The following is a 15,721-nucleotide window of genomic DNA, read 5'->3' as shown; positions in this document are numbered from 1 at the left end:
TATGATTTGACCACATAAAATAACACAAAAGAAACATGGAAAGAACATGGGTGCGAATTATAGGTTGCCGCCACATCACAAATAGAGAATCGATCAAGTTTTTCTTTCAATTTAAAACAATTTTTGTTCATTAAAATGCAATTAATATAATACTGTTCCTATGTAATTTGTTTTGAAAATTAGTCACCAAATGTGGGAACAGTAGGTTGTAAGCTTTCAAATGATATATTTAGTTTGTCAGTATTACTTTAAGATAAGACTAAGGTACTGTTTTAACAGTATGGAAAATGCCCCACCTGTAAATTTGTGACAGTTCAGATGAAAAAACATGAACTGGTTATCATATCTATCATATGTATTTCAATCTTAAAGATATTTGTTTAACATTACGTTATAAAAGTTCCCTTGATTGTATTTTGTTCAAACTTATGTGTAGTGTTAAAAAACTAAAACAGGAATGTATTTCTCTGTTTCAATACACAGCCACTAGATGGCGCATCTACGCCATTTATACCACACAGCACCCAACCCCCCACCCCGTCACAAAAACATTTAGCACTTTACGCGGGTGATCCCAGCGAGAAAAAAAAAAAAAATCTTTATTTATACGAAAAAAATCTAATCCCTGATATCGTTAACATCGTATTAGCACTTTGTTGTTTGATGAAAGAAAGAATTCGCGACACTGCAGAATTCAGTCGGTGAGCACACACACACAACTTGACGTAGTTTTTAAGTAAGATTGGCCTAATCGAAAATTTCGAAATAATCGAAAAACTTACCTTTCATGTGGTTTGAAAGTAGGGCTGCACGATATTTTATAGCGGTACCACTAAATCCTATTGCAATCGAGCTGGCTGCGATATGCAATGTGTCAATATTTTTAATGCGAAGCTTGTCCGTGAAGCACGGCTCTGGGATCAGTAGGAAATGCTGCTGATCTAAAAGCAGTGCGAGTTTGAGTCGCTTATAATGTGCATTTGAAAAAGCAACACCCGTCAAACATGATCATTATACTTTATTATCATAAAAATACCTGATGAGGCTTGAGTAACAGTGATAAAAAGATGTCCATAGGCATAGATTCTAGAAGGGTCTTCTTCTGCAGTGCGTATTTGGAGTTTCCGCAAGAGAGCGCCCTCTGGCTTTCGGATGCAGCAGCATTTTCCCGTACTTCACTCAAAAGCTGTGCATAAATCACGTGACATTTATCGTCAGTTTATCGTGACAGCCCTACTTGAAAGCGCAGCTGGCCCCATGGTGAAGAGCTGCACGTCCTTTTTGCATACTTTGCAGGTGGCCACTCGAGGATTTGGTCCACGTTTTAGCCATAATTTGTAATGTTCGTCCTCCAGCCAACGAGCATTGAAACGGCAAACGCCCGGCATATTTTCATCTCCTACTCTGCTCCACCAGAGGGCGCACATCCAAAAGACTGGCAGATAACATTATAGCCACGCGCCGATTTTTTTCGTATTTTCGTTATGTGCAAAATGTATATTTTATTTCAAAAGAAAAATTCTCCGTAAAATTGCGAATTATTATGAAAGCAACGAAATTAAAGTTTTAGGCAGTTTTAAGCACTTGATCCCAAATCCAATCACTTTTCTAACCTTAAAATGACTATATTCAAATTCAATCATTTTACAGGATTTAAAGCACCCGTACGAACCCTGAATAATACAAATTTGAAAACTACTATACCAAGCAGTATATACTAAATATATATAAAATTTAGCATATTTTAAAGGTAAATGCTGCAATCTGGTGCATTTTAAGAACAAAATTAAGTGGCTCAATCTATAAGAAAACAATAGCTATAGTAGTAATTTAATCATTGGCACCATAGAGATAAATGGGGATAACACATGGTAAAATGAGAGTTCACAGACAAAAAAAGTCAAAAACATGTAGAGCATGAGCCATCAAAAAATGAAGCAAAAAAGTGTTTAACAGTTGAACTAATTTATATATTACCATATATTAAAACGCAGGCTGGGCAACAGGCCTTTTTCACAGTGCCATTGTCCCACTCCCCCGCATGGTAGTAGGCCTATCACTTTACTATCCGGACCAGAGCATTCATACATTATTATGATGCAGCGACTGTTTAGAGTTAACCCGTAAGAAAAGCGCACACTCTCTCAGCACAACAGAGTAATGTTAAGTTTGTGATTTATTATGTTTTCAACTTTATGCGCGCGTTGCGCAGACCTAACACGAGAGCAATTGATCACAGACGCTTTCTCCTGCGGTACACGCCTCTCGGTCTGAGCAGCGCTGCTTGATGTCCGACAAACCAAATATATTGACAAGTTTTGGACACGGTGACACACAGGGCAGCATGTAATCGTGTGTGGCGCGCCCCCGTATAATTTATTTTTCTTACGGCGACAGCCGAAGCTAAAGGAGGAATTTAAGCAGACTCATGCCCATCATGCATTCAAATCATTAAAATTGGCGGTTGGCAAAGGCAATCAAACTACGTTCTGTGCCAGAGCAACAAACAAATATACTCAAAACATTTTTCTAACCTAATAAAGAAACGAAACGAAATATAACTTTTTAACTGTTTATTTATTCTTAACTATTTTAAACAGTTTAACAGTTTAAACAGTGTCATTCACATCAGTGTCATTCACATCATTAATTCAAATTCGTGCTCCAGCACATTTGGCTATCAAACTATGCGTTCTGCACGTGAGCCACAAACAAAAAAATACTCCAAACTTTTTTCTAAATTAACTTAATATCGAAATGAAACGAAACATGAATAATTTGCCATTAAAAACAAAACGGAACTATTTTGGCGATTTGGAAAAGGTTAACGAAGTGCTTTTGGCACTAAATAAGGACGGATATTAGAGATATAGTGCCAAAAGATAATCATTATAAATATCATGGGTGCGTGTGCTGCGTACATTGTGTAGACGCGCTGCTCATTTTATACGACAGAAATGGTGTATGTCAAATGTCCCTATATGCAGACTTAGCTATTTTAGCTGGAAATAATATGCTGCTGAAGCTGAACATAATGATGTTAACGCCATGAGGTAATGCTATCTGTTTGCTCTGTCGTACACTGATAAAATCATGTTTGTACTGTGGATAACCGCAGTGAATACTGAAACATTAGATTTTCCTTCCCTCAAACGATGTTGTATTCCGTATGGCTTGGCGACGTCTTAAATCCTGGCCAGTTCACGTGTCCGCGAAAGCTGAAACAGTAGCGTGCGTTCGTATGTACAGTATGTGTCTGTGTGTGTGCTGCGCACATTGCGCTGAAGCAACAGAGGGGGGGGGAGGGGGGCATTTTTAGCCGGATTTTTAAGGGCTGCAAGAAATCTGACTATGTCACTCCTCTCTTAAGATCATTACATTGGCTACCAGTGCACCACAGAATCGATTTTAAATTGCTTCTATATGTTTTTAAATCATTTAATAATCTTACTCCTTCGTATTTATCCGACTTACTTCATTCACCCTTACGCCCTGAGGGGCTTACGATCTGAGGGAAAATCTCTCCTCCTGATCCCTAAAACTCGATTAAAGATCAGGGGATCCAGAGCATTCGAAGTGGCCGGCCCCACTCTCTCGAATACATTGCCATCTCACATCAGAAAGCCTTTTTAAAAACCCATCTCGGCTTTTAATACATATGGTTATTTGTTATATTGGTTTTACTCGAGTATTTTCTGTTTGTTTTTATTCATTGTAGAATATGTTTTCATATGTTTATATTGTTGACTCCTGTTTGCCCATTCTCCTGTCTCGTCTATGCTGTGTTTAAGTGGAATTCTCAAGTATTTACTGTTTGTGTTAATAAATATGAAGTTTGTTGAATTATATCTCCCTGTCTCCGGTCTGTGGGTATATATCTGTGACAGAAGACAGGACCTACAAAATGGATTTTACCCTTGACGTCTCTCCCGAGGGCATTCTGTGTTTCCATCTCTGTAGAGGTATGTTGGAGAGGTATGTTGAGGGCTTTTTAGAATTCAGCCATCAGGTGAGTTGGGATGACCGCTCGCTCAACAGGTGCTTTCTGATGGGACTGGATGATGAATTTCTCAGTTGTCTGTCCTCCGAGTTCAGTGAATGGCCATTGGCAGAGTTTATATATTTTATCCTGGTGCTGAATGGCTCTCGTTTGTATATGGACGAGGCCATTCCGGATAAAATTAGTCATCATCCGGTCCACGTGGCTGCACACCTGAGCCTCTACATTGATGCGCTCCAGAGATCACTGTGGTGCGCCTGTTGCTCCTAGAATTCAACCCTCTCTACGTTAACCTCGGTGAGACACAGCCTCAGAGCCTTCTCCGGTGGTTCCCTCAGAGACCTCTCCGGTGGTTGCCTCCAAGCCTCCTCCAACAAAAGCGCGCAGTCCCGAGCCTCACCAGGAACCCATGCTGCTTGTCCTTAAAGAGGAACTCAGTCCCGTACCCGTAATGACTTCTGAGTGCTGCCCAGAATCCACCACGGCCTGAGCGCCGTGGATGTTCTGGAATTTCCCTAATAAAATTTTGGAGAGAGGGGCTATTACCAGGCTAAAGTGGCCTTGCCGGAGGCCCTCGATGCAGACACGGGGATCTGCCACAAGAAGCTCTTTCCATGTTCCCAAGTCGCGGTCGTCATGGCCATTCCCAACATCCTGATCACAGCCACGGCAGCCTTCACCATCTTTACACCAGTCTCCAGTGCCTCTCCAAGCCAAACTACGACATCATGGCCATGGTGACCATCTCCATACCCTGGCTCCCGGTGCGGGCTGCACCTCCCTGGCTCCTATCATGCTTCACTCTCCCACATCTGTCTCATGTCTGAAATCATCCACACCATTGTCCTGTCTCGTCTATGTTGTGTTTAAGTGGTATTCACATGCATTTACTGTTTGGTTTAATAAATATCAAGTTTGTTGAATTCAGATCTGCAAACTAGGAAAAGGTGAAAAAGGTGACAGCCATACGAGGGGGGGGGGGGTTGGTTGCGGTGCAATGGGTCTGGGGGCATCCTGCCCATAATATATTTTTTAACATGTAAATTATGCATTCTGGCGCACTTTGACAAGAAAAAAGACAATAATTACTTCACAAAAAAAATCTGTCACAACAGCCACAATTTGCTGGTCAAAATGTATTTCTTCAGTCTTTGGCCTGCACAAGTTTTTCAAGTGCACCACATGACACCTATGGAGCAGAAGATAATGCCACGACGAGATAATGAGACCCATGCTGCTGGCACAATGAGTGGGAATGCGCATGGTCTAATTTTGAGCTACAGGAAAAAGAAGTGAAAAATATGGATTTTGTTCGAATTTTAGATTTTCATAAAAAAAATAAGTATACTGCCCTCGTCTTGCGATCCCAATTCATAATTAAACATCTAAAATGATCTTTATTTGTCTACGTTTTCTGAGAGGGGCACCTTCCTATGTTTTTCATAATACAAAGTATGCGTGTCCATCGGAAGCAAAGCGCTTGCGCATCTGACGTTTTGGTTTCAGTTTTAAAACATGCAGGATTGAGTAAAAAAAAGTGCGGGACTGATGTTGAAAGGGTTATTAAGAGAGATAAAGTGCAGGACATGATTGATGCAAGTTATAAACGCTCAAAAAGAAAAAAAGAGTTGAAGTGAATTGATCAGTCTCTAAAATAATGATTAAATATCATCTGTAAACTACATCTTCTGTGACTGCAACTGCAGACGAATATCAATCACACCCAACTGCCTTACTCACTTAGAAGGGCAGAGCTCGAGAAGTGGAAATTCGAAAGGAAGATTGGCAACTGTCTCATAACATAGCCGATCGAACATTTTCTGTTTATCTGAGAACACTTTGCGTTCGTCCCTTTCAGCAATGATTTTCTCGGGCGCAAAAATGACGTTTAGAATGCGCTTTGCTTGCCGCATCTGTGCCTGATGCTATGATGTTGCCTGTATCTGAGGATGTAAAAACTCTTCGGATCTATACGTTTAACAAGAATGGCATATTTGGATTCAAAACGGCAAATTTCGCCGACAAGCGGCTAGTTTGCAGGTGAATTATTTCTCCACATCTCCTGTCTGTGGCTACATATCCGTGACATTAACAATCAAATGATTAATTAGTTAGAAACTAGTTGCTATGAATAAAGGTGCCATTAGTTGTCTTCTTATAAATTACTTGTTTTTCATTAAGTCAGTGTTGCCGATGCAAAGTAGGCCCTTTGTTACCAAACACCAAGTAACTAAATTAGGATACAATTTTGAGTCATTCACAAACTGTTAAACATTAAACTGTTGGTTACTTGAAAACTAACATTCTTCTCTGAGATCACAGGGATATGTGAATATTTGATCTGTTAACTGGTTGCATGTGTCAGATTTATTGCATCACTGGGCAGAGAAAAACATTATTTACTTAATCAACTGAGTTAGTGTGGTGAAGGGATAAATAAAATTGATGGAAGGTTTGCGAAGAAATTTGCTGCCTTGTAAAGTATTGAGCAGCATGAGACACAGGGATTGATTAGCTTCAGGTGTGTTTGATTATTGTTGCAACTGAACTCTGTAGGGCAGAGCTGAACACTGATAATAGCAATATCTCACAATCTTATACATGCAGGGGGTTCTGTAAAATTTTTGCATACTAAGCCTAGTGTGACTTTACTCTCTGAATTGTATTACATGTTGTATTAGCTACTGTGAAATGCATTACTTTCAAGTACGCTTTGACGGAATGCGCATCACACGACAAGATGACATCACACTACCCCTTAGCAGAAAATCTGCAGCAACTTGTAAAAATTGCAACCTGACGCAAATATTGTGGCGCTTTCTTGATTTTTGTATTGAATTCTATGATCTCAAAACCTTGGAGAGACTGATGTATGACAGACAATGACATGTGAAAGTCACAGGGCTGAACTTACCACAGAGTCCATCTGATTGTATCGAGCAATGTCCTTATGTAGCGTCCTAAGCATAATCATAGCGACCATCCCCGAGAGGAAGAGTACAATCACCAATGAGTTCATGATACTAATGAAGAAAAACAGAACAGCTGAGTGTATATTATGCATGTTTCATTTGCTAAAAAACAGAATTACACATTAGGATACAGACCCTAACCCAAATGGCTCAGCCCTTACAATCCAACTTTGGTGTTAAAGTGTTCAAATCAACTGAGCCATTCGGAACAGGGTCACATCCTGTGTACCGTGTTAGACATAATCTCACCTGAACCACTGAATGTTGGTGTGTGGCATAGACTCAAGAATATAATCCCATCGAGAGGCCCAGCGAATCTGTTTATCCTCCTACACCAAACCAACAGTTAAATTACAAAAACCAAGTGCTCTGCAGCAACACTAATGTAATAAGATCATTTATAGAACACTTGTGGCCGGTTGCATAAACATAGCCATAGTTTTAAAAGGAATTCAGGGTATAGAGAGATGTATGGCTTAATATGTTGTAATAGCCTTACACTACTAACATTTGTCGTTAGAAACACATCAAATATTTTAATTTCTTAAAAAAAACCTAAATGTAATAATCATTTTAACCCAAGGAGGCCGCCTTGAACACAGACACACTAATCAGTTCTTCAGCAAATACAGGGCTGCCAACCCTCACGCATTCGCCGTGACGGACATTTTTTCCTGTGGTGTGTAATACAATTGATAGAAATGCCTAAAAGCCTATCTGTAGTTTTTGGTGCTGCAAACTTTTTTCCTCAGCTGTCTAGCAGTGGACCTCAATGTTAAAATAAGGTGCCCAATGGCCAATCAAATGTAAGAAGGCGGGAGTTACTGTTTACAGAGGCGTTGTGGTGACCAATCAAATCAAAGAAGACAGCTAATGTTCGAGTGCAACGCATGACGTTAGAGGCTAAACATTCAATATTTTACCATTTTTTACCAATAGAAATGTTTAGAGGTAGTATCCACTGATGCAAACTACAAAACACTGTTTTAAATGGAAAATATGTAATTTACGTGATTCATGTATTGTACACATACTGTATGTCATGTACACACATATGTCATTATTTCTGGTTTTATTTCAGAAAGGTAACTGTTACATTTCAAGGTAAGAAAGAAATTACAATGATAATGTCTTATCCTGGTATATGTATTGTTGCTGACCAACTTTATGGAGATGCACATTTCATTTTCCAACAGGACTTGGCACCTGCACACAGTGCCAAAGCTACCAGTACCTGGTTTAAGGACCATGGTATCCCTGTTCTTAATTGGCCAGCAAACTCGCCTGACCTTAACCCCATAGAAAATCTATGGGGTATTGTGAAGAGGAAGATGCGATATGCCAGACACAACAATGCAGAAGAGCTGAAGGCCACTATCAGAGCAACCTGGGCTCTCATAACACCTGAGCAGTGCCACAGACTGATCGACTCCATGCCACGCCGCATTGCTGCAGTAATTCAGGCAAAAGGAGCCCCAACTAAGTATTGAGTGCTATACATGCTCATACTTTTCATGTTCATACTTTTCAGTTGGCCAAGATTTCTAAAAATCCTTTCTTTGTATTGGTCTTAAGTAATATTCTAATTTTCTGAGATACTGAATTTGGGATTTTCATTAGTTGTCAGTTATAATCATCAAATTAAAAGAAATAAACATTTGAAATATATCAGTCTGTGTGTAATGAATGAATATAATATACAAGTTTCACTTTTTGAATGGAATTGGTGAAATAAATCAACTTTTTGATGATATTCTAATTATATGACCAGCACCTGTATATTCAACCAATCATATTATAAATACTTTAATTTCCTGAACGGCATGCCATTACATAATATGTGTATGAATCATATATATTCATATTTTCATTCATTAAATTCTAGTTTCATTACATACAGTATATTCAACCAATCATATATATTCATACTTTCATTCAATAAATTCTAGTTTCATTCCATATATGCAAGTTTTATTCCATATATTCAACCAATCATATTATAAATACTTTAATTTCCTGAACGGCATGCCATTATATAATATGTGTGTCTGTGTGTGTGTATATATATACTGTATACACACACACGCACGCGCACACACACACACACACACACACACACACACACACACACACACACACACACACACACACACACACACACACACACAACACTGATGTATATATTTAAAGTTGAAAGAAAAGTATCTGAATGACTGACCACAAACTTGACAGTGTAAGTGTAGGGAATCTTGATCTCTCCAGTAAACTTGTTGCTCAGGCTCATGGGAGGTCCTGTGCAATCTGGTTTGTCCACATTTGTGTGCTTATAGCTTTAAACAGAGTTAAAACATCAAATATCCATATTTAGTTATCAATGATTTAAAAAATTTAACTTAGCATTATATTGCAAACATATACACTATACACCCATCTGTCTTTGGTTTATAGAAGGTTTCATTGGACGCACACGCCTGGCCCGAAGTTAACTTCCGGTTCGTGTTTGTTTATTCGTCTCGCTGGTGGCTAATAATATAACTATTTATATTTCATTTAATTTATATTAAAGGGATAGTTCATCCAAAAATGAAAATTCTGTCATCATTTACTTACCATCAAGTTGTTTCAAACACATACAAATTACTTTGTTCTGCTGAACACAAAGGAATATATTTGGAAGGATGTTAGCAATATTCAGTTCTGGGGCATCATTGACTACTATAGTAGGAAAAATAAAAAATAAATTTATTAAATAAACAATTTGTTAAATGGGTCCTGTAAGTTTGACGCATTTGAAGAAACTGTATGGGACCATTGATATCTAGCGGTTGAACTTGGTATCGCAGTCTAAATTCAAAATACTGGGGAGGCAAGTTTAGCCAAGTAACGTTTTTTCTCGGTTTCTTTTGCTTGTTATCAGAAATAATCTGCAGGAACTCTATTGTTTGCGATGTGTAGTGGAAGTTATGTTCGGGCCACGAAAGCACGCATGCGCAGTAACATTTGTTTATGTTGTTGCTTTGAAACCGTATACAAACAAACAAATTTTAACTACGTTGATTTGTAGTGTCTGAAATACCTCTTAGGCTCTAATTTAGCTGCAACCAGCCTGGCACCAGCAGCCTCGTTCTCAACCACATGGTAGTAGATGGTTATGTCCACATGGTTGAAGATGTAGAATGTGTCTTTGTCGTTGAAGTCAGCCTGCATGAAAATAATGCTTAAACAATAAGTTAAACCAGGGTTTCTGCAGTTATCACCACACTTAATTTAATAATTTTTAATGCCTTTTTTAATGCCATTTTTAAAATGGTTAATGCCATAACGGGCCCACGACTAATCTGAATTATAAATGACTCCAATGACAGCTTAAACATTTATTTGCAGTAACTAGGGCTGGGCGATATATCGTGCGATTCTTATGCTCTCAGTTTCTCAATGACTTACGGTTAAATGCCACCACATCCGAAAGCCAGAGGGCGCTCTTGCGCAGAAACTCCGAATATGAGAAACAGAAGAACAATTAGTTCCAAGAAATGCCAGTGGTCATATTCTATCGCTGTTCTTCAAACCTTTTCAGGTATTTTCATGATAATAAAGTATATTTACAGTATAGTGATGATGTTTGACGAGTGTTGCTTTTTCAAATGTACGTTATAAACGACTCAATCTCGTAGTGATTTTAGATCGAGCAGTACTTCCTACTGATCAAAGAGCCGTAGTTCACAGAAGAGCTGTGCATAAAACATCGAATCGATTTCAGAATCGATTTAGACACATATAATTAACGTGAACCGCGATATATATCGCCCAGCCCTAGCAGTAACATTTACACTTTCAATACTGATTCATCAAAGTACCAATCACTTACATGTTGGATGCTAGACAGAGTGAAAAATCAGGCCATAACTAACTTTCTGTAAATTGTACTGCCACAGTACAAACATTAGCTTCTTCAGCTAACAAATTCCATCGTCTGAACAGTAAAGCAGAAACTCTAATAGGTATAAAAGTAATATTAATATTATATAATATTATATTTGTAGTGGTGGTGGCAGTACTAGTAGCAGCAGAGGGTACTTTGTCGGTCGCATTAAAGTAACTAGACATAGTAAATTGCTGCGACTGTGTGACCCTAATAGCCGATTTGTGGCTATCAGACTGCATATGTGATTTAACGGCGTTTACACCCATCGTAGCTATCTTAAATTTCTTCATGCAAACACTGCAAAATCCTTACCTGGTTGACCACGAACGGGCTGCAACCATGTCTTAAAATCATCGTATTCCAACTAGGGCTGCAACTAACGATTATTTTGATAATTGATTAGTTTGACGATTATTTTTTCGATTAATCGATTAATCTGATAAAATGTAATTACATATTTTGCTTATAATAAGTAAATCAGATATGGGAAAAGTATACACAACTGAACTCATTAGCCTTCTCCCAAAATGTTGTTAATGTCTCCATAATTAACACACCTGGTGAGTTGATTCATGTGTGTCATATTAGAAGCAACTGACAATAGTCTCTCCCAAACGTGGGAGCAAGGGGAGGCTCGGCCAAGGAAATATTTTTTTTGTGCCATCAAAAGTGCAAGGATTAAAGTGAAAAAAATTCTTCTGACTGATTTTTATTTCAGGCCTTGTCATATTCCTTTAACAGACACTTTATCTAAATAGTCGAAACCAATAGCGTTTTAAAGGGAGATGTTTTGAACCCCTTTACGTAGCATTGACAGTATTTTAAAGGCTATTTTTAATCTATGAAAAAATTATACTTACCTAGACAAATAATCAACCATCTATAACTTTTCAGTGCATTTTTTAATTTATCTTATAAGACCAAACAATGTTTTCTGAAACTCTTAATAATTAACAGAAAAAAAGAACAAAATAAAAGCACCACTTAAAGGCGGGGTAACCGATTTCCGAATTACGCTTTAGACAACTGAGTCGGCCGAGTACCAAAACAACCTTGTAGCCAATCAGCAGTAAGGTGCACAGTGCACAGGACATTAGTCGATCCGAGCGCTGATGTCAGCGCTGACGAAAGCGAAAGATGGGGGTAGGGGTGTGTTTGTTTTGGTGATTTATTTTGAACATCAACAACGGCTAAGAGAAATAGGACACCCCGCCTTTAAGACCAAAAATGTTGTTTGTATTTGTCTCCAGAGAGTGCATTTCACTTTTTCTGCCTTTTGGCTGTGAAACCACATTCCTGAAGCTTGGCTACACCTGACACCCGTTTCAGTGTTTGACAAGCTACAGTGTTTGACTAGCTTTTCCAAGGCGGCTGTTAAGAAGGTAGCCTATCACTTTAACATTTCCATGGCGACGTGGCACTGCTTATCATGTGACACGCCGCAGAGCCACAGCAGCTGTATGACTGATGCATTGCTTTTACATAATTTTTCTTTTTTACTCAAAAAAATTCACAAACTGTTAACTATGTCATGAAATATCTGACATTCCGATTGTCAAATATGTGCATGTGAATGTGTTTATTGTTTAAAAACTTTTTTAATGATCGCGTTAGTTGAGCTATAAGCGGGCACCGCCATGTTTGTTTCTGCCGCGGTCTGAGATCTATCGGATTTACATCACGTGAATTCATCCACTTATCTTAAAAAACACAAACGTAAGTGCCTGACCTGATAGAAGAATTGAGTGATCTTAACAATTGCTTACATTGCAGATACTGTGTCTGATGTGAATAAAACACATCCGTCAAATTACATTCGAGGAGATTGTTATTGCCACTTCCTTAGACATCAGTGTGTATTATGCAATCTCTAAATGTATTTTGTGCTTGTAGGCACGTGTATATGTCTGAATTTAAGACATTAAGGACAGGCTGGAACCCTGCAATTGACGGAAATCCGTCGTAGACTCGCTCCAATTGACGGAAATCCATCGTAGCGACGGAGAACTTTAATCCATGAAAGTGAGATATTTGTCATTCAAATGTAGTGAAGTACAGTAAAAAGTAAACAGAAAAAGTAATAGTTAAGTACAAATACTCAAAAAGTGTACTTAAGTACAGTACTCAAGTAAATGCACTTCATTACCCACCTCTGAACTAAATAAACCACCAAATCAGGGTATTTAACCTATTATGTACTTTGCAAAGTGCAAACGCCACAAATTGGGTTTTACTAATATAATCTTTAATTTTGTCATTTAAAACACCTCTCCCCTTTAAACTTTAGAACTGCGCAGCTTGTAGAGAATCATGCAGAACACGTCGGACTTTAAAACTGTGCACCTCGCGCTGCATGGAGAGACACACGCACCGAGAGACACGTCTGACTTTAAAACTGCGCAACATGTGCCGCATGGAGAGACACGTCTGACTTTAAAACTGCGTACCTCGCGCTGCACGGAGAGACGCATGCACCAAGAGACATGTCTGACTTTAAAACTGCGCAATCTGCATCTTCTTTGCTAGGTCTCATCCCACCACTATCCAAACATCCGGCGTTACCACAAATCCGCACCGGCCTGAAGCAGTTACCAAACTGGTTCCGTGTTTTTAGCGCATAAATGTACAATTTTGTGACAGCAAATCACTTGTAAAGTTCAATCAAAATAAATTGTTAATATTATTTTTTCTTCAAAACTTCCTATAATTTGAAAGCCTTCAGAATTGAAATTTAATGCTTTCTAATCCCATTTAAGGCCTTAATTTGATCAAAATCCATTTAATGACTATTAATGCTTTTCAATACCCCGCGGAAACCCTGGTTAAACACACGACGAAGAACTTGAAGTAGCTTTGTAAAATGGCTTACTTACATTGACCACACAAGCATCTTTTGCCCGACCTGTCTCTGTGACATAGCAACCAATTGGGAAGCCAGGATTACAGAACTTCTGATTATCCTCCACATCATAACACCAGGTCACCGGCATATTATCAACAATCCTGAGACAGAGGGTATTTTATTACACAGGGAACAGACATTTAAAAATAACTTTACAGAAGAACTTTTCTAACTTTAACGAGTCAGTATATATTTATTTCAAAGAGTGAAGAACGTGCAGTGTTTTTTTTCAGAGTATCATTCAGCAGTTTCTTGAAAAAAGTTAAAATGGGGAAAATTGGAATACTTAAAGATATGAGATTATTTTAAGATAAAATATTAACAAGATGCGCCATTACCATGAATGGGGAGGGAATATAGCCCTCAAATGGACGTTTTGGAGGCCTGTTTCCCCCTTCCAGTAAAAGGAACTGGAGCAGGGCTAAACACAGAAGCTTGTTGGGAGGAATCTGCCAACCTGTGTGTGTGTGCGCAGTAGCTGAATCAACCTCAAAAATTCAAGTCAAGCTTTATGGTCAATTCTGCTATATGTACAGGACACACAGAGTACTGAAATTCCATTTCACTCTAAGCGCAATTTAATCTTAGGAAACAAACGTTATGGTACAGTTGAATTTAGGTTTAATTGTTGGTTGAAAATATGCCTTTTAATTGCCTTTTGCCAGCGATTTCAGAAATATCTGTCTTTCCCCATTCAAGTAGATAGGAATGTGGTCTTGCTATGACTGAAATAGCTGCCTGGAGGCATTGCAAACATTGCGGCCGAGTGCCACAACTTCCGTAATTATCAATACCGAATGATATGAAACATTTTACAGTGATAATGTTTTATTATTAACTAGCCCTTTTATGTGTGCATAAACACAGTATCACACTTGTAATTGTGCAGTTGTATTTTCAATGCTGTGATTCACAACCATGCTGCAATTCACTATGAAAGGTGTGTACAGACATGCTAAAATTTGTTGGTACCTTTAAAGCTCATTGAAATAATGCTTCATTCCTCCTGAAGAGTGATGAAATTAAAAGCTATTGTATCATGTATACGTGCATGCCTTTGGTATGTCATAGAATAAAGCAAAGAAGCTGTGGAAAGAGATGAATTATTGCTTATTCTACAAAGATATTCTAAAATGGCCTGGACACATTTGTTGGTACCCCTTAGAAAAGATAATACATAATTTGATTATAATGATAATTCAAACTAATTTGTTTCTTTAATTAGTATCACACATGTATCCAATCTTGTAATCAGTCATTCAGCCTATTTAAACGGAAAAAGTAGTCACTGTGCTGTTTGGTATCATTGTGTGCACCACACTGAACATGGACCAGAGAAAGCAAAGGATAGAGTTGTCTGAGGAGCTCAGAAAGAAAATAATAGACAAGCATGGTAAAAGTAAAGGCTACAAGACCATCTCCAAGCAGCTCGGTGTTCCTGTGACAACAGTTGCAAATATTATTAAGAAGTTTAAGGTCCATGGAATTGTAGCCAACCACCCTGGGCGCGGCCGCAAGAGGAAAATCGACCCCAGATTGAACAGAAGGAGAGTGCGAATGGTAGAAAAAGAACCAAGGATAACTGCCAAAGAGATACAAGCTGAACTCCAAGGTGAAGGTACGTCAGTTTCTGATCGCAACATCAGTCGCAGTCAGCAAAAGTGGGCTCCATGGAAGAAGACCAAAGAGTGGGCCAAACTACCTGTTAACAGGTGCAGAAGTATCATTGAGAGCTACAGAAAACGTTTGCTTGCAGTGATTGCCTCTAAAGGTTGTACAAGAAAATATTAGGTTAGGGGTCCCATCATTTTTGTCCATGACATTTTCATTTGGTTTATTATTTACAATATTATGTTGAATAAAAAAATCAAAAGCAAAGTGTGATTTCTATTAAATATCGTCGGGCGGAAACCTCCTTTGTC

General features: G+C 38.5%; 1 protein-coding gene across 1 annotated transcript in view; it reads right to left on the bottom strand.

Annotated features, from left to right (window-relative positions):
- The window catches only part of LOC130549811 (transmembrane 9 superfamily member 2-like), a 53,912-nt gene that overhangs the window by 30,349 nt on the left and 7,842 nt on the right, over positions 1-15,721 (bottom strand). Inside the window, exons 5-9 of the mRNA XM_057327150.1 lie at positions 13,771-13,900; positions 10,049-10,173; positions 9,191-9,302; positions 7,222-7,301; positions 6,915-7,023 (exon numbers count right to left, since the gene is read on the bottom strand). Coding sequence (XP_057183133.1) covers positions 6,915-7,023; positions 7,222-7,301; positions 9,191-9,302; positions 10,049-10,173; positions 13,771-13,900 — 556 coding nt within the window. The remainder of the gene's footprint in view (positions 1-6,914; positions 7,024-7,221; positions 7,302-9,190; positions 9,303-10,048; positions 10,174-13,770; positions 13,901-15,721) is intronic.

Source organism: Triplophysa rosa, unplaced genomic scaffold (assembly GCF_024868665.1).
Source record: "Triplophysa rosa unplaced genomic scaffold, Trosa_1v2 scaffold179_ERROPOS641539, whole genome shotgun sequence".
NCBI lineage: Eukaryota > Metazoa > Chordata > Actinopteri > Cypriniformes > Nemacheilidae > Triplophysa > Triplophysa rosa.
Note: the sequence above shows the minus strand (reverse complement) of the source record. Positions and strands in the feature narration are given on the sequence as shown.